Here is a 24,505-nt window from a genome sequence, read left to right as displayed (position 1 = left end):
GCTGAAAACCGGATCTGGATAGAACATTCGTTTTGACCTTAAAAGTTCCGCTGATCACCGAATGAACATCACTTTCGTCGTCACTTTTTTACACCTTAAAGTTCATGTCCGGAAAAAGATACGCCCTCATCACGACCTCATTCATGTGCGACATCTCGACGGGATGTCTCTATGATTCAATGCATGTACGTCGACGTCTTGAAACTTTCCTTTTTCATCCTTCTTCTGAGTTCCAAATATTTGATTTCTTAAGGGAACAATATATATTATTTTTCTTCAAAAAAAGTGTTGTAAGAGGATAATCCAGCTTCGAACGAGCAATAACTTTTTTCCTCTGTCTCTACAATTCTTTATTGTTTTCAAACAAAAATAGTTTCAAATCCAAAGATTCAGATTTGCTGTAAAAACAGACCGGGTAGAGCTCTCATAAAAAAAATCAACCAATTCCCTATTCACTGCAAAGGCATTGCAAAAAATTTCCATTTACGAAAAAAAACGTCCCATTTTGCTGGAATATATCAAGCCATGAAATAGATCAAAATACTGTAGTAGTCAATAGTATCCGTGATAACAGAAAATTCTTCCAAAGATTCAACTAAGAACAATCAAGTAGAACAGTTCACCTAGAGTAATCGAACATTCCTCTAAGAATTCTAATCTTGGAAAGAAAAACAAAAAAAAAAAACAGGGAATAAGGTGTTTTCTAGCATACTTCTGAAGAAATATCTTTGTCAAATTTTTTGTTATTATTTGCATTTGTCGTTCACTTTCAATTTTCAAAGTTGTTACCATTTTTAGTGCAATTTCAGTGTATGCTCAATCGGTTAGTGACTGCTGTTATTGGCAGGAAGTTACTTTACACATATACAATGCACTAATGTCTATACTAAGTGCACCCACAATATCCACGACGTCCGTTATTAAGCATCGAATTTTTTCTTCAACTGTAAAAATCCCTCAAAATCTCCTTGTTTTTACCCCAGTAACCGTAGCTCTTTTTGTCTAATTCTGACCCTAAGTATTTATTTGCTTTTCTCTTTCGTTTTCATTTGATGGTAAGTGCACAATCGTCTTCTTTGGTCATAACCACGATTAAAAACCAATTTAAGATAGTCAGTAATAAATATATGTAAGTATTAAATATTACAGCAATAAATATATGCAACTATTAAATATTATTAAGGGCGGGTGCGGCGCACTCGGTTAGAGGTTCGCTGTAGCCAGACAGTCGATGGCTCGAAACCGCTTTGGTGCCAACCAATGCTTTCATCCCCACGGGGCGATAAATTTATACCAGACCCGTCCAAGAGGGTAAAAACACTGGCGTTATGATTGGCTGACGCCGCAGATCATTTTTTAGGCTAGTTACACGATCGTAAACCTCAGACGATTCTGAATTGAGGTGAAGGCGGTGGAGGTTCCCATTAATGCGCCAGTGACTTTAACCCTTTTTTTGAATATCACTAAGATGTATAAAAATAGATAACCCAATGTGGTAAAGAAATTTTCGAAAAGGTTCTTTCGGCTCCACTGGTAATGTGTGCCCCTCCCTCTGCTTGTAGATTTTTATTAGAGAAAATCTTCTCATGTGAGAGCCTTATGTGAGAATGTGGTCAGTGCATTCGTCACCAGATTGTTGCCCGGATCAGAACAACGGAGAAAACTTGATATGTCGGGGTTGCAAGCGCGAACCGTTAACGCGTCACGGGAGACAATCATTCATGCATCGAAACTTTCAACTGGTTATCTCATAATCATCGCAGTCATGCTTCGTTATCCTACACCATACGTCATCCGAAATAACGCAATCCCAGCTCCTTCCATAATTCAACTAACTTCAAGTTTTAACTCTCTGAATGGTCACGTTCAGAATTTGTGACTACTCTCATATTTTAGAAATAATTCTTAGCCTCTCTACCGCAACAGTACTAACATCTTTCTAGAAACCTCGTCCAGTTACCCTAATCAGATTTCTCGCAATTTTCTTGATACAAATCACACCAGTTTGTCATATTAATAGGTTTTTGTGACTGTTTGAACTCTATTTCTTTAAAAGGAAGGAGAAAAGAAATGGAACGCATACATTTTTGAATGTTAGTGTATGTGTTGGCGGTGGAGATCCCGAGCCAGTGACTTTAACGTTTAAAAAAATAGAAAAGTATAAAAATAGATTTAAAAAATATAAAATAATAGTATTACTGTACATAGCAGTGGCTGATCGTATGCAGATCACTGGCAATTTTTAAGTAAATGCGTGTGCGCTTTTTAGAATATTGGGTTAGGCAATTCTATCATTAAAAAGACGAACACATCGAAAGAATAAAAGAAAACAAACGAAAAAAAATAAAAAAAGAAAATATATTAATGTCGTGGAAGTTATTCAAATTGTTGCGCTCAAGATTGTTTGGCTTTTGGCTTTTGTAAGGATAAGAAAAATGTAGCAAAAATACCAGAATATTAGGAATTTTTCCGAACATTCTATTTGGAAAAATAAACATAATAGTAATAAGGAGAAAAAACAGATATGAAAGGGAATAGATGTCTGCTCAGTCTCAGGATTAAGATGGTTCTCATTTTGATCCCTTTCTATCGAAGTCTCCAAACGCCTAATCATTGTTCGTTGCTCTCTTCATTCTCGATTTTTATTTCTATCTGACTGATATGAGTCGCCTAAAATGATAATTTGACTTGTTTCCTCACTCCTACTCAATTCGTCCTCCTTTTTTTCAGAATGCTTCAGCTGTTCGCTTTATCAGCCTTATTCGTCTCCACATCGCAATTCTTCTTTGGAACTGGTGGTGGTGGTTGTGGCTGTGCACCTGCGCCCATTTGTCCTCCAGCTCCTATCTGCGCTCCTGCTCGTAAGTTTACGGTTTTGCTTGAGTCACGAAAAATACTCCTCCCGCGTAAATTAGTTCTTTATGCACAATCCAGAAATAAACAAAAATTCGGTAAAAACAACACTAAAATTAATTGTTTAAAAGACTGAAAAAGATCTCTATCTGCTCAATCTACTTCAGGAAGATATATTCAACAGGAATTTTCCGGCTTTGAGGTTAAGATTTCCTGGTCATATGCCAAAACGACTTGAGGCTTGGTGCAGATGTGTACGCAGCTGCTCCGGAAGCGGCACTGTTCGGCTGGCGCTTGCCATCGAGGTTGTAGTAGCATCAAGGTTAATCCTAGTTCCACTCAAACTGCAGAACTAGCGACAATCCCATCTCGATAGCAGCCGTTGATTCCATCGCGCCGCTTCGGGAGCGGTCGCTTACGCAGCCGCTTCAAATTTTTTTGTCTGAGCATTCCTTTGCGTTTAAGACCCGAAATATGCAGAATTGAAGGCTCAACGAAACTGAAGTGAAGTGGTCGAGGTTGGACCATTTTTAACTTCACTTGAACTGCATGTTCTCAAAGCCAGGTGGAGCGTAGGAAGTAACATAAACACCAGTTTGTGCGCTAATTCTCCGGGAACACACCAGAATACTGGCAATATTGGTTTTCCGGTTAATCTCTTCCTCTGATCGTCTCCTAAGCTCCCCCAAGTAAAATTTGATCGACTTAAAAGTAGTGATATTTCCTTGGGCTGTCTTTAAAAACGAAGAATATAGCCTAAAAATGTTCATCTTGTTTCAGCAATCTGCCCTCCACCATCATGTGGAGGAGGAGGTGGTGGTTACGTTCAAGCACCACCTTTGCCACCACCAATATCTCAACCAATATCGCCACCAATTGTTGCACCCAGCTACCCTATAGGGGTAAGTTCTGGAGTACCCCATAAATCTGTACATTCACCACGCAAGCAGCAAAAAATACTTTCACAAATTTCCTTTTTAGGGTGGCGGTTCCTACAGCCCACCACTACTACCTCAGTCTCCAGTTTACACTCCACCTGAGCAGGTAAATGACCTGAGGTTTCGGGAAGATGTTTGGGATGAAAACTCTCAAAATCTCCCTTCCAGCCGTCGTTCCCCATCCAACAAGGCGGACCAAGCTATGAACAGAGCGCACCACCCGCTCAAGGTTACCCACCGCAGGTAAAAGAACGTTACTACCTTTACTGTAACTGGTTTACTGTAATGTTTGATAAGTGTGGTTATTGAAAATTTCCATTTGAAGAAAACATGTTTTTTATATGGTTCAAGCTCAGGAAGTCCAACCAATAGCCCCGCAACAACCTGCCGGAGGCGTCTATCAACAGCCGGCCGCAGGTGCCTATCAGCAGCCGGCCGGAGGAGTCTATCAGCAACCCCCTGGAGAACTCGTTGGAACTCTACCCGTATATCAACAGCAAGTACAGCCGCAAGGTGCAGCATACCAGGTACGTTCAGCAGTAAAAGTACACTTGTACGATACAAAAGAACGACTATGTTAAAATTTGATGCAACTGCACGACCACGGAAAGAATTTTACACAACCGCAGAAACAATTCTATGGGTTTATGAGGAATTAGTAACCTTTTTTCAAAAAAAAATTTTTTGTAAAGAAAACAATTCTGTAAAGCGATATAAACCGAATAATCACTCCAACCAAATAGCAATAAAAATGAATGTGATACGGTCGATCCTTTTTCTGGTTTCAAAGGCGATGGAATCAAAAAGTGTTCATACCTCTTTTGTTTGGTCGAATATTGCATCATAATATATATAAAATATTAACTGATCCACGGTTCTGTTGCAAGAAAAACCTTTTAAAAAAAAGGTAGGTTGGAAAAGTTTCCAAGAAATTACTGTTTGAATCAAATCTAGAAAAATCCCTTCCTGCAGAGAAACATTTTCCACGAGTTCGATTGGAGCGCGTCAGCTCTGTCCACGCGCCCTCTTTTCTTCACGCTCAAACCCAGTCGAACGCGCTTTACGATAGTTCGGCTGAAGAATTTTTGCGCCACTATACACGTAAAATATTACGCCATCACTAATTTCACTATAGAAACTGTGTTCTGTTCTTACAGCTACGATGTTCCTAGAAATCCTCAACAGCAAATCGATAGACAAAAAATTGAAAGGGAACAGGGATTGTTTTGGCATACAAAAAAACATAGTAACAGAATAAAACTGTCGGAATCCTCTTAAATATACTCGCTAAACGTAACAAAATATTAATGTGCAGCTAAACGCTACTCTTTTAATCCAACAAAATGTGGGACACCGCTTAGTACAAGGACTACTGAGTTTAGCATATAATATCCAATTGTAAAAGAACTTATTAGTACTGTAGTCGGCACTGTACTGTAATCGATGCTATAAGCTACCTTTATTCTTCATCAAGAATAAAAGTGACCTGAAGCATCAATTAATTGATTTTTGACCTCCACTTATAGGATCACTAACGGTCTGAAATTCCAACACACTTAGGAGCGGCTTGACTGAATGTCACTGTTTGTATTAAAGCACATTTCAATTTAATCTTTAAACAACTGAATTACGGAATTCAACATTACCCAATTAGAAGAACAACTTCAGGGAAATTATTTCTTTTTTTTTCTTCAGGGAACATCAGAAGTAGAACCTGCTGCTCAACGGGATTCTACGCAGGACCTCGTTAACGTAAGCTTTGAAGGCTCTCATCTGAAAATTTTCCAATGGATTATCAAAAACCGAAATACCTTTTTCCGTTCAACGACAGTGCGGCTCAAAAATAAGCTTCACACTTTTTAAAGATTAATTTTCATGATTTCCTAATTTTTTCAGAACTTTTTCCTCATATGCTAGGTACATTTTCCTTCAAATTCTAATACAAGTATAGATCGTAGAAGTCGATTTGCGCCATAAACGCAAAAAGGCGCACATTCGTCAAATGTTTAAGAAATAAGGAGCCAAGTCAACAAATTACGGCCTCTGAAACCAGCACTTTCAGGGTCTTCAACAAGAAGCTGCTGCTGCCACTGCTACCGCAGCTGCTGCTGGTTCCAAAAACGAGGAAGTTTTGGAAGAACAAGACCAAGCGCTTGAGAAATCCGGATTGGAAATGACAACTGCGGTAAGGATACTCATGAAGGAAGTGATAAAATAAAAGGCTCAAATTAATTTTTTAGGCACCTCAAGGTGATGGGTCTACAACAGTCCCCATTGAAGTAGCCGAGGAGAAAGTCGTGGATATCTCAAATCTTAAGCTAACCGATGATCCTCTTTGCAACTCGGAAGATCTGAGAAAATTGATGCTCGATGTGCGTGTAAGAACTTTTAAGAAGATTTTTTTGCGTAAACTTATAACTCTAAGCTTAATTCTGCTACTGATCAAGAAATGCATCCGAAGTACTGCAGGAATTTTTTTTCTGTTTGTCATGAAAAGCAACATCACTCCTTCAGAACATTGACGACAACTTGAACAGTTCGAAGCGATTGATCCAATTGGCCGCAGAAGCACAATTCGGTGGCAGATTCGATGTAATCTGCGCTAATGGCGATTTCAGGTAATCCTACAAAAATCCTATTTTTCCTGCACACATCTCATTTTATTCATATTTCAGCTACGTAACAAATACGGAGTTGTTCTGTCAAGAAACAAAAGGCGACATCTCATGCTACACATATCGACAATTATAAACACAAAAGAAGAGGAAACTGTAATTACCGTATAGATGTATTTTTCAGGAGTGGTTTACTTGGCCGTTTTTCTTCGCTAAATTTGTTTTTTTTTCTTAGTTCTGTTATGTTATTGTGGCCCAGTTTGACCATAAGAGACAGGTGTGCATTCGTTGAATTATTGTTTATGATTACCGACCGCATTTGTGATGTGATAACTTTATATGTGCAATACAAGAAACTCGTCTAATAAATTATTTTATTTATGAGTTTAAGGAAAATTTTGAAAAATCCACCGATAATTCTTGGTAAACTTGGTACACTCCCATAAGAAGAAAGATCACTGATTCAAATTCTACTTATATTCCTGAACTTCTGCTTACGAAGATAATACTTTTGCAGCAATTTTTTGGAGTTTTACAGAATTTGGTTTGTTTGTTTTTGTCGCACGGGCTTTGTTTGTTTTGTTTTGTTTAAAAGACGAACAACAAGAACGAATTGAGGACTTCCGGATTTCTACTTATTTTTTTTATTTACTCACATACACGAATGACGCACCAAAAAAAAGAAAAAAAACAACTTGTCTGTCTAACTCATGACATTTAAAGGCATCACCCCACGAATCTGAGGTGGTGCAGATTTCAAGTGGAGTATTCGTATGCAGGATGGGAGACTATGGAGAGGGGAGTGATTCCGTCCATTTCTTCCTAATTGCCGTAAAAAACGGTCCGGAAGATGCGGCGCCGCACAGGGCTGGCGTGCTCCAGTCGGACTCCTTGTAGAAAATGGTGCGCCAAAACGAATGAAGCCGTATCTTTCGGGCCACTTTTTACGGCAATTAGGAAGAAATGGACGGACCCCCTCCCCTCTCCGTAGTCTCCCATCCTGTATACGAATACTCCAAGTGAAATTTGCACCACCTCAGATTCGTGGGGTGATGCCTTTAAGAAAAATCGGCATTCTTATTGTCAGTGGTGGATGTGGCAGCCGTTTTCGTGGCGGATAACCCGTCAAGCATGTCGTTCGCCGACTGCAGAAAGTGAAGGATCCTCTCATGATATCTACTCCCCCAATCCAGAACGCTTACCAACGGTCTTATTCATCTGCAGATCAGGGTTCAGACCACCAACTTTAGGCGGAAAGAGCACGTTGAGATCGAGAGCAAATCTGACGGAGGACTTTAAAAAAAGGGTTTACTTACTCTCGAACGACTAACCGCCACAACCTAGACAAAGACCACTAGTTACCGCGACTTTAGCGAACCGAATAGGTAAGCGAGTCCACTTTGTTGTGGTGGTCCCTGTTTCTTCCATCACATAGAGTACGAAAGTTTATACGTAGTGTAAATGGTGCGTACAATAAACAAGCACACACAACAAGCCCATCAAAAACGTGGACAAGTTCCCGCCAGAAAATGTGGAATTCTTTTTCTTCAGTTCTTTTTCCTTTATCTTTTTTTTCCCGAAAACAGACGATCAATTTAGCATGCATACGTCTATGTCTCAAGCAGTTCATACCCAATTTTTTTTTTGAGACGATCGCAATGGCTAGTCACTGTTAGGTCTGCTGACATTCTTCCGAACAAAATACAGTACTTAATGTGTCCTGAGCTTTTTCGCGTTTGTTGTGTGCTTCCTTGAAGGGCTCCAAAGACGAACGATTCGTATAAACATTCGATTCGTATATTCGAGTGAGAATAGCTGGATTACTGGTTTGGGTAATCTGAAACAGTCGAAAAAAGAAAGAGTATGCTTTATTTACAATATGATCAATATGTTCTGAGAAGTTGAGAATATTGTTGACTAAAATTCCTAAGTCTCTTACAGATTAATAAGTGTTAAGAGTTACTCCATTCAAGCTATGCTTAGCCACATCCCTCTTGAAACTTGAATGCATAACCAGAGACTTGTCGGAGCTAATGTGTAAATCTTATTCGGAAGCCCAGTCAGACATACTAACTAGTGATGCCTGAAGTGGAGAACGTACTCCATGGTAATTCTCATCTTCATAGATGCCATAAATCTTAATGTCACCAGCGTAAATTTGGACTCTCACAAGTGAAGAAGTTCTGAGTGCATTCGGTAGATCGATTGTGTACACAAGAAGCAAGAGGAAGGATAGAACTCAACCTTGTGGGACCTCACTTGTACAAAGGAGTTGGAGGATTTACTCAGATTTCTGCAGTTAAATTTCTAGGGGTGTATTCAAAAAAGAAACGACAATTTAAGCGCCATCCGGCACTTTCAATCGCACAACATGTAAAGCTATTCGACAGATATGCAAATCCTATTTCTCAGAAAAACAAGAAGTACTTAGAAGCAGCTAATTCAATAAAGTTCTTAAATTGCGCTACGTTATTCCATTAACCAGTTAGGTGTACATAGTGGGCGCCAAATGTGTTCAACCGGGTGACCGCAACGCACACTGATTCTATTACGAAATCCTACTATAATCCAAGAGGACTTCAGGTCCTCTAGGTGCAAGGGGAGCTAGTTCCGAAAACTAGTTCCGCCTAAATTGCGCTGGCTTTAGTGGATTATAGGAACACTAAGGAATAAGTAAGAGGAATCACGTCTTCTTCCTCTTACTTATTCCCACGATGTCATTCAGTGGATTTCCCGCTCCCTTCGGCATAGAAAAGGCATAGAAAAGTGTACGTACGCAACATAAAATGCGAAAAAACTTCGAAACAGAAGGAACATAAATTCCCGTCTTCTTGTCAGCGAAATAAACAGAAAAACAGCCTTCTGATTTTTCGTGCTTCCACTGGGAAAATCATTGAGATGATCTTCCTACTCAACTTTTTTTATCACGCGTCGAGGTATCCCAAGAATAATATTGGATTCTATAATTTCTTTACTTTTCAAAATTATGTATAAGACAACAAAATGTTTTGATTCAGGTATAGTCTTCATTTTTCACACTTCTTTACATCTTTTCTTCTTCTTATTTTCTCCTTTATCTTCTTCTTTCTCTTTTTTTTTTACCAGTTTTCCGCTTCCATTCTTGTGGTGAACTTTCAAAGCTCTTTTTGAGAATTTACTTTTTCCATGACAAAAAATACTCTTCTAGTCACATTCAAATAAATTACTACCTACACTATACCCATGGAAAACGAGGAGAAAGGTGTTTACATTATTTTTCTGGCGTAGAACTGAACTTTTGACACGTCTGCAATCCAGACTGCTATCCCTAGAGAAAACAACAGTTTGGTAGTACTATTGTTCGTTTTCAAAGTTTAACTGCACCGTCATCCATTTTTCCTTGCATTGCACTTTATGGTTCGCTGCTTGCACACTGATTGAGCTAGATTTGCAGGATTAATCTCCAACTAGAACCATATCCTGTTGGAGAAATTTTCGACCGATTTTAAATAACTTCTATCTTCTCCATTTAAAGAAAAAAACTAGCATCGTAAATCCACGGTCACATGCACTACTATTAAGTATGAAGTCAACTTCAAATAATAATGAGTTTTAGAAAAAAAAAAAGATCCACTCCCCTCCCTCAGCTGACTCTTTCCCTTGAGGCCTATCTCGACTCAAAGAAGCGCCTCTGAGTGACCGTCATAGATAGCGATCATTCGTTCTATCTGTCTGTTAATAAACCACCTAGCGCCCTTTAATTACGATCAAACGTTGTGCGGTAGCCGGTAAGGCGTGCTCGATGTCGTATATCAACCTTAAGAGGGTACGTTGAGAAGAAGACACGAGAGACGCAGTCGTGAGCGACGAAGAGATCCGAGAACTGGCTAGATCCGAGTTTCAGGATCTATTATACTTTGATGGTCAATAATCACTTTTTTTTTGACAAAGCCAGAAAAGAGTTTATAGATTTTATTCACATAAAATAAACAAAGCAAGGAATATTGCGAATCACACAAAGAAAATGCTATAGAAGAAAAAAATAATAAAACATGCCCTCTAGAAAACCTTAATTTCAAAGCTAATCTGATTCGGTAAAACTAGATACATTTCAATATTGGTACTGCGTACAGGGAAACTTCACAACATCGTAAAAAAAAATATCCAGCTTCTCGTAGTAGAAAAAAAAAGAAACTGAAAAGCAAAACCAAGAGCAAGAATATGGAATTCAGCAAGCGAAACTCTTCTGAGGACCAAATTTTTGGAGAGCCTTACAAAAGTCGAGTGTTCCCTTTTTTCGAAATTACAAAACGATAGGTTTAAATCCACAATATCACGATATTTGCAAAGCTCACTAGTAACAATCGAAAATTAATAAAACAAAATCTTCTAAGTACCTAGTTATGGTTAGCATCGGATTCAATTTACTATTGGTACATAAAAAGGGGAGTATTCAGATGTATGTATGTACTGAACTGACTAAATTGACTAATATTAAACATACCGTAATGAACAGCAACTGTTTTGATAATGAGGTCTACTCCCTGATCGAGGAAAGAATTAAAATAACGGTCGGTTTTGTGGGGATTGGTGTGATCGACTGCGCAAACAAACTGAACGCGTTTGATTTGAGGTGATAACCGTAGTTTTTGCCATGATAACGTCATCTTTATGGCCGTTGTCGTGGATGACAGTATGATTGGTCGATTTTGTGAAGTATCTGAAAAAAAAATGAGCATAAAAAAAACGGCCATAGAATAGTGATCAAGAATTTCTGAGTCATCAAAAAAAAAACGAATTAAAAGGATTTATTTGGATGTGTAAAGATTTTGGTCAAACTACACTACAACAACAATGTTACAACAACATCTTCGAATTATTTCCTTCAATGATTCCAGCAAAATGCAAACATAGAATGAAAATCTACGAAGTATTTAGAAGGTAAACGAAAAAACAGGGAAAATTCTTCACTCCAGTGGTGTCATTTAGAAGAGAATTAGAAATAATTTAGATAATGAGATTACTCTAGAATTAGAGTTATCAGAAACTTTCCGTAAAGTGTGCGCATGTTAGGTCACACCGTCACTTGCTGAATTAAACTTTTTTTCAACATTTAGTATTTGGTTCTTACCGAAATTTTTTAATAATTAAGCAATAATTTGTTGCTTGTAGACCAAAGTTGTTGGGAATTTACTTAGATAAACATTTCCAGTGACGCAATTAAGTGTTACGGTTATTTATTTAATCCTAACTTCTATAGAGTCATAAATTTCTATTCTCTATTAAAGTTTTAATTTAATTTGTTGTTTCCCTATTCACCAAGATTCGCTTTGGAACTCAGATGTCTGTCTGTGGTTCTGGAATGTACTGCTTTTTTGAATGTACTAGGAAAGATAAGGAGCGTTTTCGCAATGGAAACTTTTCCATCCCCATTTTTCTTAAATTACACCAAATTTGGACACTGAAGCGAAACCAATTTGATACCGTGCTCTTGGATAGAAGAGCAGAATTTACCCACTGCCATTCTTTTAGGAGCGGATGAGATGGAATTAATTCTGACTTTTTATTTCATCCAATTCCTAGTTTTCATCTCAAATCAGTGGACTTCTGACTTCTGAGTTGCGCATGTTCTTACACCTGTTTGACTCGAATTCCTTCTTCCAAGCGTTACTGACATTCGAATGATTACATCTATACCTAAGGGAGATTTTTTTTAGTGGGCAGTGCTCTTAAGCGCTGTTAAGTTAACCTAAGAACTTAAGGACTGAAAAATTACTAGGGCACAAAAAGCAACTCGATTTACTTGCGCTCCACCTGACCGGTATACCACCTAATGAAATTCTAATCCCTCCGGCGTAAAGTGGTCGATCCAGAAATTCTGGAACTAAGGAGACCAAACAATCTCGATCCCTATTTGAGACGCTTTTATCCCCTATATATTTGCATTTCCAGACAAACCCTCTCATACTTCACCTTATGCCGCTCGAAATCGGATCCGTTCAGTGTTCTCACCTCACCGTTCAAACAGCGTTCTAGACTACGGAATTAATTCGACATGCAATCGAATACGTCTATTGGCTAACAGATGTGTGACCGCCAGTTGTGACCAGTGTTGGTGATGTGTGTGTACTAATTTGAAAGATGAGCTAGGTGACGAGAAGCACAGTTCCCTAACGGAGGGCATCCTGGCAAATTTTACCACAAATCCCCAAGATTCGCAAAATGCGGCTTTTCGAGAAAGTTTCATCATTTTGTCGCGTCGTTCACCGAAAAGAAGAAGAAAAAGATGAGACCTTTGAAAAAAAAAACCTATACTATATTACTTTGCTATGTCCTTCATTCAAAAGAAAAAAAGAAAAAAAAAGAGCAGCGTCCATGACCTGTGCAATAATAATTCATTTTGAATGCGGTTACTGCGTGTTCGACATACATTCATTTTTCTGACGAATATGCTAGGTGCGAGGTTATTTTGCCGGAAACACATAGGACGTACGTATGACAGATGGCCGACACCAGTCAGATGTACGTACACACACACATCCATTTATAGCCAAGAATCAACATTTATTATCGCTTACTTGGCTTCAATTATACGCGACTCTATACGGTCACAGACAATTCCACTCTGGTTAAAAATCTTGGAGAAAAAAAAGGAAGTAAAGGAGAATTTTCTTTTTGAAAAATGAATAAATAAATAAAAACGCTTACCTTGCTTATTGCAAGAACCATAGCGATAGTATCGTCACGCCAGCGAAGATTGTGCAGCCTAAAAATGAAAGAAATTTTCTTTAAAATCTTATTTTAGAGAAGAAAAATGAACTCATCACATAGTTTAGGTTACTACAGTAATTGCAAATTCCTTGAATTACACGGTCCCGTTCCTTCATTTTATTCATGCTCAGTTTACAATACTATAGTGAGTGCAAATTCCTTAAATCCCTTCCTTCTTTTCACTCATCTTCAATATTGATTCACTTCAAATCCAGAAGACCACCTCTCTGCTCCTAGAAGCATCCTCAGTCTGAATTTTAACCTCTTTTAAGCAACTGCTTCGGATTATTAGCAATATAATACAATTTTAATCACTTTCGCTTCACTTTTACTCTATAAAAATAATTACATATACATTATGCACATATTTTCAAGCAGTTTTACGAATGAGACCAAATGCTCTGCCTGTATGATCCTTAGTTCCGCGAAAAAAAAATCGAAAAATGATGTTCATTAGTCCACGTATTTTGCAGCAAACCCGCACAAAAACATCTCCACTCAGTTAATCATACCGGCCAATACACCTGCACTGGCTTATCGTAAGACGCTATAACACCGTAATTTTGGCATAAAGAGAGAAAAAACCACCTGGCTCAATTAACTATCAGGAGAGATAATCGCCGTTAATTAACACTGATCTGTTATCGCTTATTCAAAAAACATTTTCATATTAAAAAAAAATTAAACACTAAATTGAATAATTTGGGGGAATACGTTTTCTGCACACAAACTCGTACATTTTTTCCGAGTCTCTAAACCTAAATATCTAATAATACAAAACGATCTATAGATGGTTCCGTAAAGTATTTAGGTATGGAAGTGCGCAAAAAATCTCATTAACTTAATGTGGTTTCAAGAAGAATTATTTCCAGGGATGAGGAAAAACTACCAGAATATCTAGAAGTGAAAAAAAAAACTGAAAGAAATGCAAAATGTGGAACCGCTCATCCAAAATTTACTCAAGAGGACTTATAAATATCCAAAAATACGATTTTCATGAAAATATTGTTAGTTTCACCTAATTTCAATATGAACTTAAAGTACCAAATTGCTCTATGCTATTCAGTTTTTCGAGGAACCCATCAGGATTTGCCACACCCTTCGAACCCTATTCTTAATCGCCTCATCTCGTGAACCTATCCAACCATAAAAGGCAGATGTGTGCTTTTAAACCTTCGATGATGACGAGTCGCGCATTGATGTGGGTCCGGGTTTCATTAGGCCATATCAAGGTCGTGGAATTCGCTACGTTGTCGCCTCAAGCATCGTGCAATTTCCGCCATTAGCTTCGAGCAGCGGTTCGCAAGCTGCTCAATACGATTCCATTGAATACGTAACGAGACACCACTAATTAAACGATCCCAATCAGCATATTCTGATAGGAAATGACAATTGGCCGGCAGTGGGACACTTGTCCCCACCGGCACCATCGCAACATGTGAGATTTGGATGCTATGCACTCGTGAATTCTTAATATAACTAGTCTTAAGCACGAAACCAACGAAATCTCCACGATTCTCCATCCCCCAGAAACTAAAAGTCCAATCAACGAATCCAGTTGAAAACCACTTCCTACAAGAAACGAAATCCAGTAAATCAAAAAGAATAGTTTGTATTTGTGCGCTATTTCCAAAGAAATGCTGACATCATTCTTCTTTTTCTCACCACCTCTACAATTTCAGGCCTTCTCAGCTCGATATCGCATTATCGAAGCAAATTCCGGCAACAAAAAGTGCAGCAGAAATGTCCGAAAACTTGATTTGAATGACAAGAAAATGCGGGTCACCGAGTGCCCGCTGGCGAGAATAGACAGCGATGAGGCTGGATAGACACAACACATGGAAAATCAAAAACACATGGAAAATCCATAGTTTCGAAATGTGAACCAGAAAAGAAAACCTCTTGACTTTGTGTCTTTTTATTCGCTTTTGCATTATGTGAAATTGAGCCGAACGGCAAAAGAAGTGGACAAGAATTCTGGCCGATACTGTTTCAGTATACATTTCCATACCAGAGGAAATGTGCCCGCAATGTTGAGATGAAGTGAAAAATTGTCCCTCAGCGGAGGTTCCTGCACAGAAAACTTACACAACTACAAAGAATGAAATGTATCGCATGGCGAAAAACAGCACAAAACTATGATGGCAAAGATCATTGCGTTTTTCATTTAAAAAAAGGGTATGTAAAATGGATCGATACGTATAAAAAGTTGTTCTATCCCCTCGCTTCAACTGCGTTTTCAAAAATAAGCCGAAAAAAAAAGCGAAAGCGAATGAGAAAAAATGCACGCAAAAACTATGTGCACTTTCTAGGTAAGCGCTTTTCAAAAGCACTTTCCAGAATTCATTACGTACACATCCCTAGAGAACAAAAGTGTGTAAGAACCCCTTCAGAAAGTGCCGGTAGACAATTATCTGAAAAAAAAAATTCTTCGAAAGACTTGTGGTAGATCGTTTTGTAAGAAAATGAATTATGTGTCCCAGAAGAATAGCTGAATTTGCTTTCTTCGGCAGCATTGTTTGTCACCATTTCGATATGTGGATTTTTTCGGGTCTAAAATGTAACGTTTTTATCTTCCAATGGAAAATGAGTAACGATTTAGGAATTGAACAGTATCGCATGTAGTGGAAGGATCAAATGTTCTCAGGCGATACGTCCCTTTATAAGTGAACTGAACTATTTCCTTTATTTTCCCAATAAATAAGCGAAGACAACATTCCTTAACCCTACCTTTTCTACCATTACATCATTTTACAAGTAGTACCTTTACATAAATGCTGTCGACCTTTGTTTCAGAGTGCCAGTTATCTTATCCAGCTTTCTCTTCCTCTCTACCTCTCCCTCTTCATCCTAAAATCCTCAAAACTACGCAGCTGTGAAAGCTAAATCGATTCAAATTAGGAAAATTTGCATGGCTCAACTAGTTTTGATGACAGGAGCGAAAGGATCTTCAAATTGAAAAAAAAACGAGTTAAACGAATTTTTTTTTCTCACGAAAAGTTAATTCAGTAGAGAAAAGTGTATTTGATGAAAATCATTCTTTCATTTTGTTCATGAAGTATCGATCCGTAAGAGAAATTAAAAGTGAACAACAAGAAAAAAACGAAATTAAAACTTCCGTGATTTTAATAACTTAGAAGTGAGTATGCTAAAAAGGTTACATATGTACGTGTGCAAAAAATCCAGTCTTTCACAGATGGCAATCACTGAGTAGTTAGAAGATATTGGGAGAAAAAAGCGGCACTTTAAGAGAACACGGTAATTTATGTAACTTATATACGTTACTGGATATCGCAGAAACACTTCAATGCAAGCGAAATTCATTTGCATTCACATGATGTGTTCACTTACAGTCAATGAGATACTTCAGCGTACTTATATAGGCTATTAGAGTAGCGCAATTATGTCCCAAATAGTAGTAATCGCGTTCATCCCTCCATCCTTCACGACGATTCTCCCTCGAGGCGATGTCATTCACATTTTCATCGTCATTATGAGATATCGGCAATGGATGGCATATTGCAAGTGCAAAGCATCATCAAAATGTCGATAGAAGTGGATGATGGAGCGTTTGACGAGCACAAACTGACTGGTCATCCATCCAAGTGCTTAGGAGCCGTTCCAGGAATGATCGAGGAACGAAAGCTCACCGTACTATATATGAAAAAGCCTTTTGGGAGGAAACTGAACTATGTCTTCGCTCTCCATCCCACCTCACGGAGGGAAAGGTCAGCTCTTCGAGCGAAGAACCTCTCAATCACGGCGCTCTTCACACTATGAACTTGGCGCTTATTAGGCTTATTTTAGTGATTGAGCCAATCCCGTAGCGTCCACAACATTGCTTACTGACCTTTAATCTGAGCATAAGTGAAGCGAACTATAACTCACTGGCTGTATTCATTGGCTCGTCCTCAATTATAGGAGCAGGAGTTGTTGTAGTAGTGGTAGTAGTGACTAGCTCAGTACAATTACGTTGTATGCAGACAGCATCGGCACCTCCTTGCTAGAAAATGGCCATTTATAGCATTCAACAATATAAAAAGAAACATATATCATAGCATCACTCAATGTGTTTTCACAAAAAAAAGAAGTTTGACTGAAAGAAGATCGAGAAAGTTCTATACTTCTTGAAACAACTGTCTTGGTAGAAAAGGTAACGCAACGAGATCGAATTACTTTCGAAACGAAACCTGTCAACGTAAAGTTGTGATGCACTAGACCTATTTCTACGAAAAAGCTAAGAGTAAACCATCAAAATACTCTGAACCCCTAAGAAGCCCTAACATCTGGAGAAGGACGAAATTTTGCCGTAAAATTTAGGAATCCCTGTCGCTCACCGTTCACAAGTACCTAAGAGACTATTGACGTATGGATTAGAGAAGTGAATAGATTGTTTCCCTAGATGTCAAATATATTCCCCAAGCACTTTTTGTTTTGTACCTTCATCGTCATGAAAAAAGTGTATGTCTAGTGCATTCCCACAAATACGGCGACGTAAAAATCCAGAGAGTGAAAGAATTAGGATTTAACACAACCCTTCGCCTAATGAAGCAATCTCAATACTTTTTCAAGTACGGAAGGGCAAATTAAAAAAAAAAGAAATCGCTTTCGACATTTTATTTCACTGAAAAACAACGATAGCACTAAAGCGCAGATAAATTAAATCTGGCTACTCAAAGAGGTTAATGTGCGTCATTCATTGCTTTTATCGTTATCAATAGCGCAATGTAGCAACGTTTCTTTGGGACTTTTGCATCCCAATACTCCATAGAACTGTAATGTGCGCCAATTGTGCAATATCATTGAAGAACTTCAGTTCACCGTCCCACACACAGGTCAATCAACGTGACTCACCTCAAGCGGAATACATCGCTGCTCGTTCGTCTGGCACTTATCGCCATTGTTCGGGTCGAACTGCATGGAGCAGCACATTGTGAAAGCCTAAAGAAAACGAAAATTGTACGAATCTCATATATTCCCAGCATTCTAACGATTCTATGAAAGAAAATTAGTCTCTAGGACCTCCAACAGAGTTACCGATGAAAAGAAAAGAAATAAAACATCAAGATATTCCGACATAAAATGGACAAATTAAAAACCTAGTGAATCATACTTCCAAATTACTGAAAGGAAACTACAATGATGGATTACTTCCAAAATTCAAAGAATAGCCATTCACATAATTCTTATAAAACCATACCACATCATATAACACCGTATCCTTATAAAAATAGACGGAAAAGGAATCCGAAACAACGTCAGATAAACTTTTCCTACCTTACAATACTGCTCAGACGTCGGCGCAAACGAGGCGATAGAATGACAGCTTTCAAAACGGTCCCGAATCGTTGGATCCCAACCGCTGACTGATAGGTCACTAGAATATTCACATCGTACGTTGTACGCAATTACAGACATTTGCATTTATTGTGGGACACTACGATGTGCAGGAGCGAAGCGTTAACCTTACTGATTCGAATGATAAGTAAGACCATTGAAAATGTGGTAAAGATGTATACTTCCAAGAAGAAGTAAAAGCTCTCTGCTGTAAATATAAAATGGATATTCACTGCCAAGCTAAAATTTTGATTTATGGTGTAATTTTGCGTAAGCGGTTGCGTACAGGTAAAAACGCTTTTCATTCGCTTTTTTGTTGCCGTGCGTAATTTTATATGACTGCGCACATATGTTATCACCGAGGCTGTCGAAATCCAGGAAATATCCAGCCGTGCTCCAGTCACGCGAACGCAGCCGTATATTACGGATTTTGGTGCAGACTTTGTGAAGTGCTTTCAATGCTTTTCTACGTGCTGAGGAAGTGGGACAAAACACGCAATGCTACATTAAAAAATGGCTGTTTTCTTTCAGCAATCTCAAGACTTTCTAAGTTGCCATTAAAGTGTACCGAAAAAAAAAACGAACAGGGGAATTGAATCGAGAATAGTAAAACCTACCTTTGCTCTTCATCAGAAAATTGCCTCCTGTGCCGAGCGTCAATTCCGTAGACGGCGATAACGATGAAGAAGAGCACTGTTCGCGACATAGTCATGTAAGTTTTAGGTGAAGAAAATGAAAAGGTGTAAGTGAGCTGATCCTGAAAAGAAGTGAAGATAGCTAGTACGAGATGAAATACACACGGAATGAAGCGTGACCATCTTAGACATAGTTGGACAACGAGAGTGAGAGCCAATTTTTCTGTTTGAGACCATCAGAAATCCGCCGTAAAAAACAGGGAGCATAGAAAATCGAAAACTAACAGAACCAAATTGATGAATAAACACAAGACCATCAAATCTAGAAACATATCTGGATATCGTAGGAATTAAAGGGACACGAAGCTAATCCAGAGAAGATATCGATGACAAATCGACCACGTCTTTGCTTCCAGAATAAGAATTAGTACGGATTTCTCTTAGCGGGGGCATCTGATTCACCTACGGTGTCGACTTTTTCTCTCGCATTCGCAGATCCCCAGCGCTTTCTAAGGATTAGGCGCCATAGACCAAGTTTCAGAGAGAGTCACCAGGATATAGAATTTCGCCCTCAAACGCAACTAGCGACTCATTAGTAAAGTAATCCTTTCAAGTAAGTCATGAATAATGCAAAAAGATGGAGTGAGGACGAGTATGGATGGATATGCGATGCACAGAGTGCAAGGGGAATTATACGGAAGCGTCGTTGACTAGGAATTAGTGCAAAGGTCCTTTAAACCAATCAAAAAATGCAATAGTACGAATAGAAATAAAGTGTGCCAAATCAATCCACGTTTAGTACACATTCAAGAGAGTACAGAAAGAGACCATCTGGTCTCTTTTGAACCCTTTTAGGCGAGAAAATACTTTGTGTAAGGCTAAGTCTCGCTTAATCCGCTCCGCGACGTGCGTACGTATTTCAATGATGAAAAACCGGCGAAGCGACCGATGAACTGAATCAGGCATGACTCATCCAGGCTTTCGTCGTCATTTAGGGTCTGGAGCGGTCATCAAGGTCCGAAATTGTATGCACTAACGCTGTACTTGAGGTTCTGAAAGGAAAAACCGAAACTAACGCACAGAATCAGCATCTCCGCCGCACTAGGGGGATCATAGACTAAATATCATAGGGAAGACTACTGACCAGTAAATTTCCTATTAATTTCTGGAAATAGGCTGCCCCTGAATTGGGTATGCGTCGTTTAAACAAGAAAAATGTTGAGAAGTTTTCTACTCATACTATATTTACTTCATCCAATTTGTGATGTTCACTGAACACCGCAAATTAGCAACTTGGGCGTAAGAAAAAGATAAAAACGAGATTTTTTCCCAGCTTTCTACTAGAAAGAGAAACGTGGATTTCAAACGGATCAAAAGAATAACAAGGAACGGAAGCAACATAGGGAGGCGCACAAATTAGTTTACTCCAGCAAGTTCCGCCCTTAGTCACAGATTTTTCCCGGAAAAAAAGGAGCATAGTCGAAGTGAAGTTGAGGTGTTGAGTGAACAATTTGTTACATGCTCTGGTTCAAGGATATTATCAAGCGAGGTTCACATGTCACAGCTGGAATGGAGAAGCGTCCTTTCACAAGAAAAGAAGAAAAAAACTACACTCTCTCTTAATTGGATGGAAATGTGGCTAAAAGTGCTGTGTCCTCTCAATCGTCCATTATAAATCCTTCCGAAAATTAGTGGGAAAAAAAACTGTGAGCAAGAACTGTGAAGCTAAAGCACCCGAAACTGTGGCATCCATAGAAAACGTTGAAAGTAAGTTGCCCAAGAGGGAATGAACACCGCGGGAAAATCCACACAGGAAACTATATCCAACGCCGCAAAAAGTGGAATTCCTGCAACGACAAACAAAACTTTTGTTCCAATTTTATAAACCTTACAAACTCCCAAGCGGAGAAGAGGTAGAATCGATCCGAAGCGATAATCTCTTTGCTTTCGTCTGAATACTCAACTATAGAGCTCTAATCCACTAAATCCTACAACTAAGGACCTACGTTCAGTCCCTTAGAGAATCTAACGAACACGAAATCGCATTTGCTTATTTTAACTACTGGTCTCATGACTATGAGCAGCATTGAGGCATCGTATTTCTAGAAAATTGGATTTTATTTTGTATGTACCACAATTCGTGCATACATTCATACGCTTATGTTTGCGTGAAGTACTGTCATGCGCTTTCGATTGGAGCAGGGTAGAGGATAAGCTCAACGGTTCTAAATGAAGAAAGTTCGTGTGTGGCTTCCGATACATTGCGGTACCCGAAGAAAGATCCAGAGTGTGTAGTTCCTACGTAGTCATTCCCGAAAAAGAAAAAAGTGACAACGACGAGGAAAATTTAGTACTTCCTGGCAGAAATAAATAGCAGTCCGCTATACCTGGATAGGAGTCAGGGGATGAGAAATTGTTGACAACTGTTCTCATACGAGTTTATCACGCAAATAACCGCACATACGGATCCGTAGTGTGATGTCACGGGGATCTTAAATTATGTGGAGACATTTTTACATATCCGAACGTACGTATTTACGTATTTACATATACGTAGATGTGCTCGCATAATATTAGACGGAAATAGGCTTCTTCTTGAATGTACAAACATGAAGGACGTGAGGAAAACGCTTGGATGACGATGAATACAATGTAGTAAGCAAGTGGGAATGAGTGTTGTGTGTGTGTTGATCGTGGCAAGACCAACCGGGGCCCACATATAACTCACCATAATCAATTTAGGTTCTCGCAATGCAATTATGCCGACAGACGATAATGCTCGACACCAGCCGCGTGTACACGCAAGCGCTGCTTAAGAATTCAAGACCTTCTCAGCATCCAGAATACTTCCAGAGTTTCGCCCGTACATTTGCGGAAATTTATGCAGACTTGAGTGTACAATAAACAGTATAGAAAAACGCTACAGAACGATTATTATGATGAATAAGTAGACATAATGATGAATCACCTTGGGCACCTAGTACAGTATGATTCAACCCTATAAGCCATATACTTCAAGCCTTAAACTGTTTGAATGAGCTGGTATTTGCTATCGTTGCTGATTCTCACCTGATCAGGGTATGAGAACAGAAGTGAGAACTTTGAAGGCTATGTCATTTTAGAAAAAAAAATGAAATCCTGAATTGAGTGACTCTCAGTGGGTGGAATCTCCCAGACTACATCTAAATGATGGAAATGTCGTTCTTTTCCGCAAGTTTTAGTTCTCATTTACTTTGTTTCCTTATTACTTCAACTGGGATGACCTTTTAGTTTTCTAGAAGAACTAGCAGGAAAATTTTTCTCAGCATATCTAGAAAGAAAACTGCATTTTGAAGAAGCTACCGCAAAAATGCACACAAAAATATTCAATATTTTCTGCTCCTAGTGAACGCGATTATCGCTCGCGCTTCCGTCACGGCTACAACAACAAAACCGCGCAACACCAGTTTTCTGACCGTGACGCGACCGCACGCATCACAATCCGTTGAAGTATAGGAGCCAGGTCGAACAAATTTTTTCCCTCGCTCGTCTTATTTGCTGGAATTGGCTTTGATTTCTTTCCAAAGCTTTTCAGAAAAAAATCTACCGTGGAGAAGGGTAAACTCAACTTGCTGAAAGTGTTTAAATTATGACAAAATTAAAATTATTACAAGTACGATATCCAGAGTAGAATCATGACGTTATGAAATGAAGGAATTTACTTTTGTCTTTCCTAGAAATTTGAAAACAATTGAAAACGGCAAAGATGAATGAATGGTGGAGGTGGAGCCGATTATATTTTCCAGGAAGTCCATGTTCACTGCATGAATTGCTAGCGAATTGCTCGCCAGAGTCCAGACAAAAGTATAAAAATTCACTGGTATTCTGAATGGAAATCACGAACAACCTACTAGACATGGCTATGTCGACATAGCAGAATGTTTACGTACGCTTTCATAGGAGCCTTCTACAACAATAATAATAGCATGTGAATGCACTACATTTATGTCACGTTACGCACTTTTGCACACGGCTGGCACGAGCGACACGCATAAAACGGAAGTCCGTGAAATTGCGTCAATAAAGGTGGTGAAGTAAAAAGTTGTGATAAATTCTGCTGTGATGTGCTGCCGCAACTAGAAACACCTACAGATAAATAGGGATAGACACGCTCAAAGGAGTGAGCTGAGGCTAAAAAGTGGGCGGGGCGTGGCGCTGATCACGCTCTTCGCGGAAATTTCGAACGCAGCACCCATAGAAATTATCGTTTTCTGTAATTTGCATGCATCCATCAGAGAAAAAAACCCTTCCCCTTTAGTCATAATTGTTTAATTGAAGCCCACCCATGGCTTGAATGCCAAGTAACCGGAAAACGTAAGAATTTTCAAATGGACGAGTTTACGGTACTATCCGACACTATTTCCGCGTACAGGATAATGCTGCAGACTCGTCCATCTGAAAAAGTTCCCCGGCAAGTAGCTGTCTGTGACGAGGAGATGGTGTGCTGTGAACTCGTACAACTCGTACATCGGAGCGATGGTGTCATTATTTCTAGACGAATGTAACCAAAATGAAAGATTCCACCTATGGACGCATTAGAACTCGTCCAAATCTACTGCTTAGTAGTAAATCTACAGGAGATTCTATTCTGGGTGATAAATCCAAGATGTTACTGTTCTTGGATCAAGACAAGAAGACATCAGGACGAAGAAAAATTACTCGAATCCTCCAGGAGAATTCTAGGACCAACTCAATATCAGCAAAATCAGAGCGTTAGACAAACCGACGCAGTTTTTTTTCCAGAAAATTGCTCTGACGTATTCCTAAAAACTAGGAAATAGGCCGAACGTCAATTACATTAGAATCATCTTTTCCGTCGTCAAACTGGTATTTTCAAAATAATGTTCGACTTATACATACTACAAAAGGCGAGGTACTGTAAGAGTGATCCGCCGAAAAGTACTGTAGATTTTAATGAGAGCTATTTACTAGCATTTTAGAGTCAAAGTTTGATTCAAAAACTTTAAAAACTGTAAGAGGGAAATTCTAAGGGTAAGAATGGCCGTGGCAAACTGTCCAGGAACGAGGGTAATTTCCCTAATTTATTTCGAGTTTCTCTCTTTTCTTTATTTAGACCTGGTTTTCGCAGTGATTTGAACGTTCCCGCCCAAAAAAGTGAGAAAAACTTAAGTTGGAAAGTTGTATGGGTTTATGTCCGTTAAAGTGACATAACTATGAATAAAGAAACGTGAGAAGAAAAATGACAGTTGTCAATCGTTCCGTGAACAACGAAGCTGTCTGTCAACGGAGACGAACGCCACAATATAATTGACTGCTGAAAGCCGTTGAGGAGTGCGATCGTATTACGTTCCCACTTCAGAACATTTTTCATTGGTGT

General features: G+C 38.9%; 2 protein-coding genes across 3 annotated transcripts; one reads left to right on the top strand and one right to left on the bottom strand.

Moving 5' to 3' along the window:
* Positions 1 to 2,731: 2,731 nt before the first annotated feature.
* Positions 2,732 to 6,542, top strand: RB195_015544 (uncharacterized protein; the record flags this gene model as incomplete). Its single annotated transcript, XM_064206302.1, has 10 exons — positions 2,732 to 2,861; positions 3,634 to 3,755; positions 3,835 to 3,897; positions 3,960 to 4,034; positions 4,148 to 4,318; positions 5,487 to 5,543; positions 5,854 to 5,976; positions 6,032 to 6,163; positions 6,306 to 6,409; positions 6,467 to 6,542. 10 exons carry the CDS (start codon positions 2,732 to 2,734, stop codon positions 6,540 to 6,542), a joined length of 1,053 nt encoding a protein of 350 aa, XP_064062183.1.
* A 4,512-nt stretch (positions 6,543 to 11,054) lies between these two features.
* RB195_015543 (uncharacterized protein) lies at positions 11,055 to 19,205 on the bottom strand (the record flags this gene model as incomplete). Of its 2 annotated transcripts, none has more annotated exons than XM_013452685.2 (7): positions 11,055 to 11,105; positions 13,094 to 13,151; positions 15,056 to 15,227; positions 17,045 to 17,159; positions 18,011 to 18,097; positions 18,434 to 18,533; positions 19,111 to 19,205. In XM_013452685.2, the coding sequence occupies 7 exons, from the start codon at positions 19,203 to 19,205 to the stop codon at positions 11,055 to 11,057; spliced, it is 678 nt and encodes a 225-aa protein (XP_013308139.2). The 2 variants fall into 2 exon arrangements, with proteins under 2 accessions (XP_013308139.2, XP_064062182.1); XM_064206301.1 differs by lacking the exon at positions 15,056 to 15,227 and having other exon boundaries at positions 17,045 to 17,066; positions 17,129 to 17,159; positions 19,111 to 19,199.
* Between the last annotated feature and the right edge of the window lie 5,300 nt (positions 19,206 to 24,505).

This window comes from Necator americanus, chromosome V, assembly GCF_031761385.1.
Source record: "Necator americanus strain Aroian chromosome V, whole genome shotgun sequence".
Taxonomy (NCBI): domain Eukaryota; kingdom Metazoa; phylum Nematoda; class Chromadorea; order Rhabditida; family Ancylostomatidae; genus Necator; species Necator americanus.
This window is presented reverse-complemented; position numbering and strand designations above follow the sequence as displayed.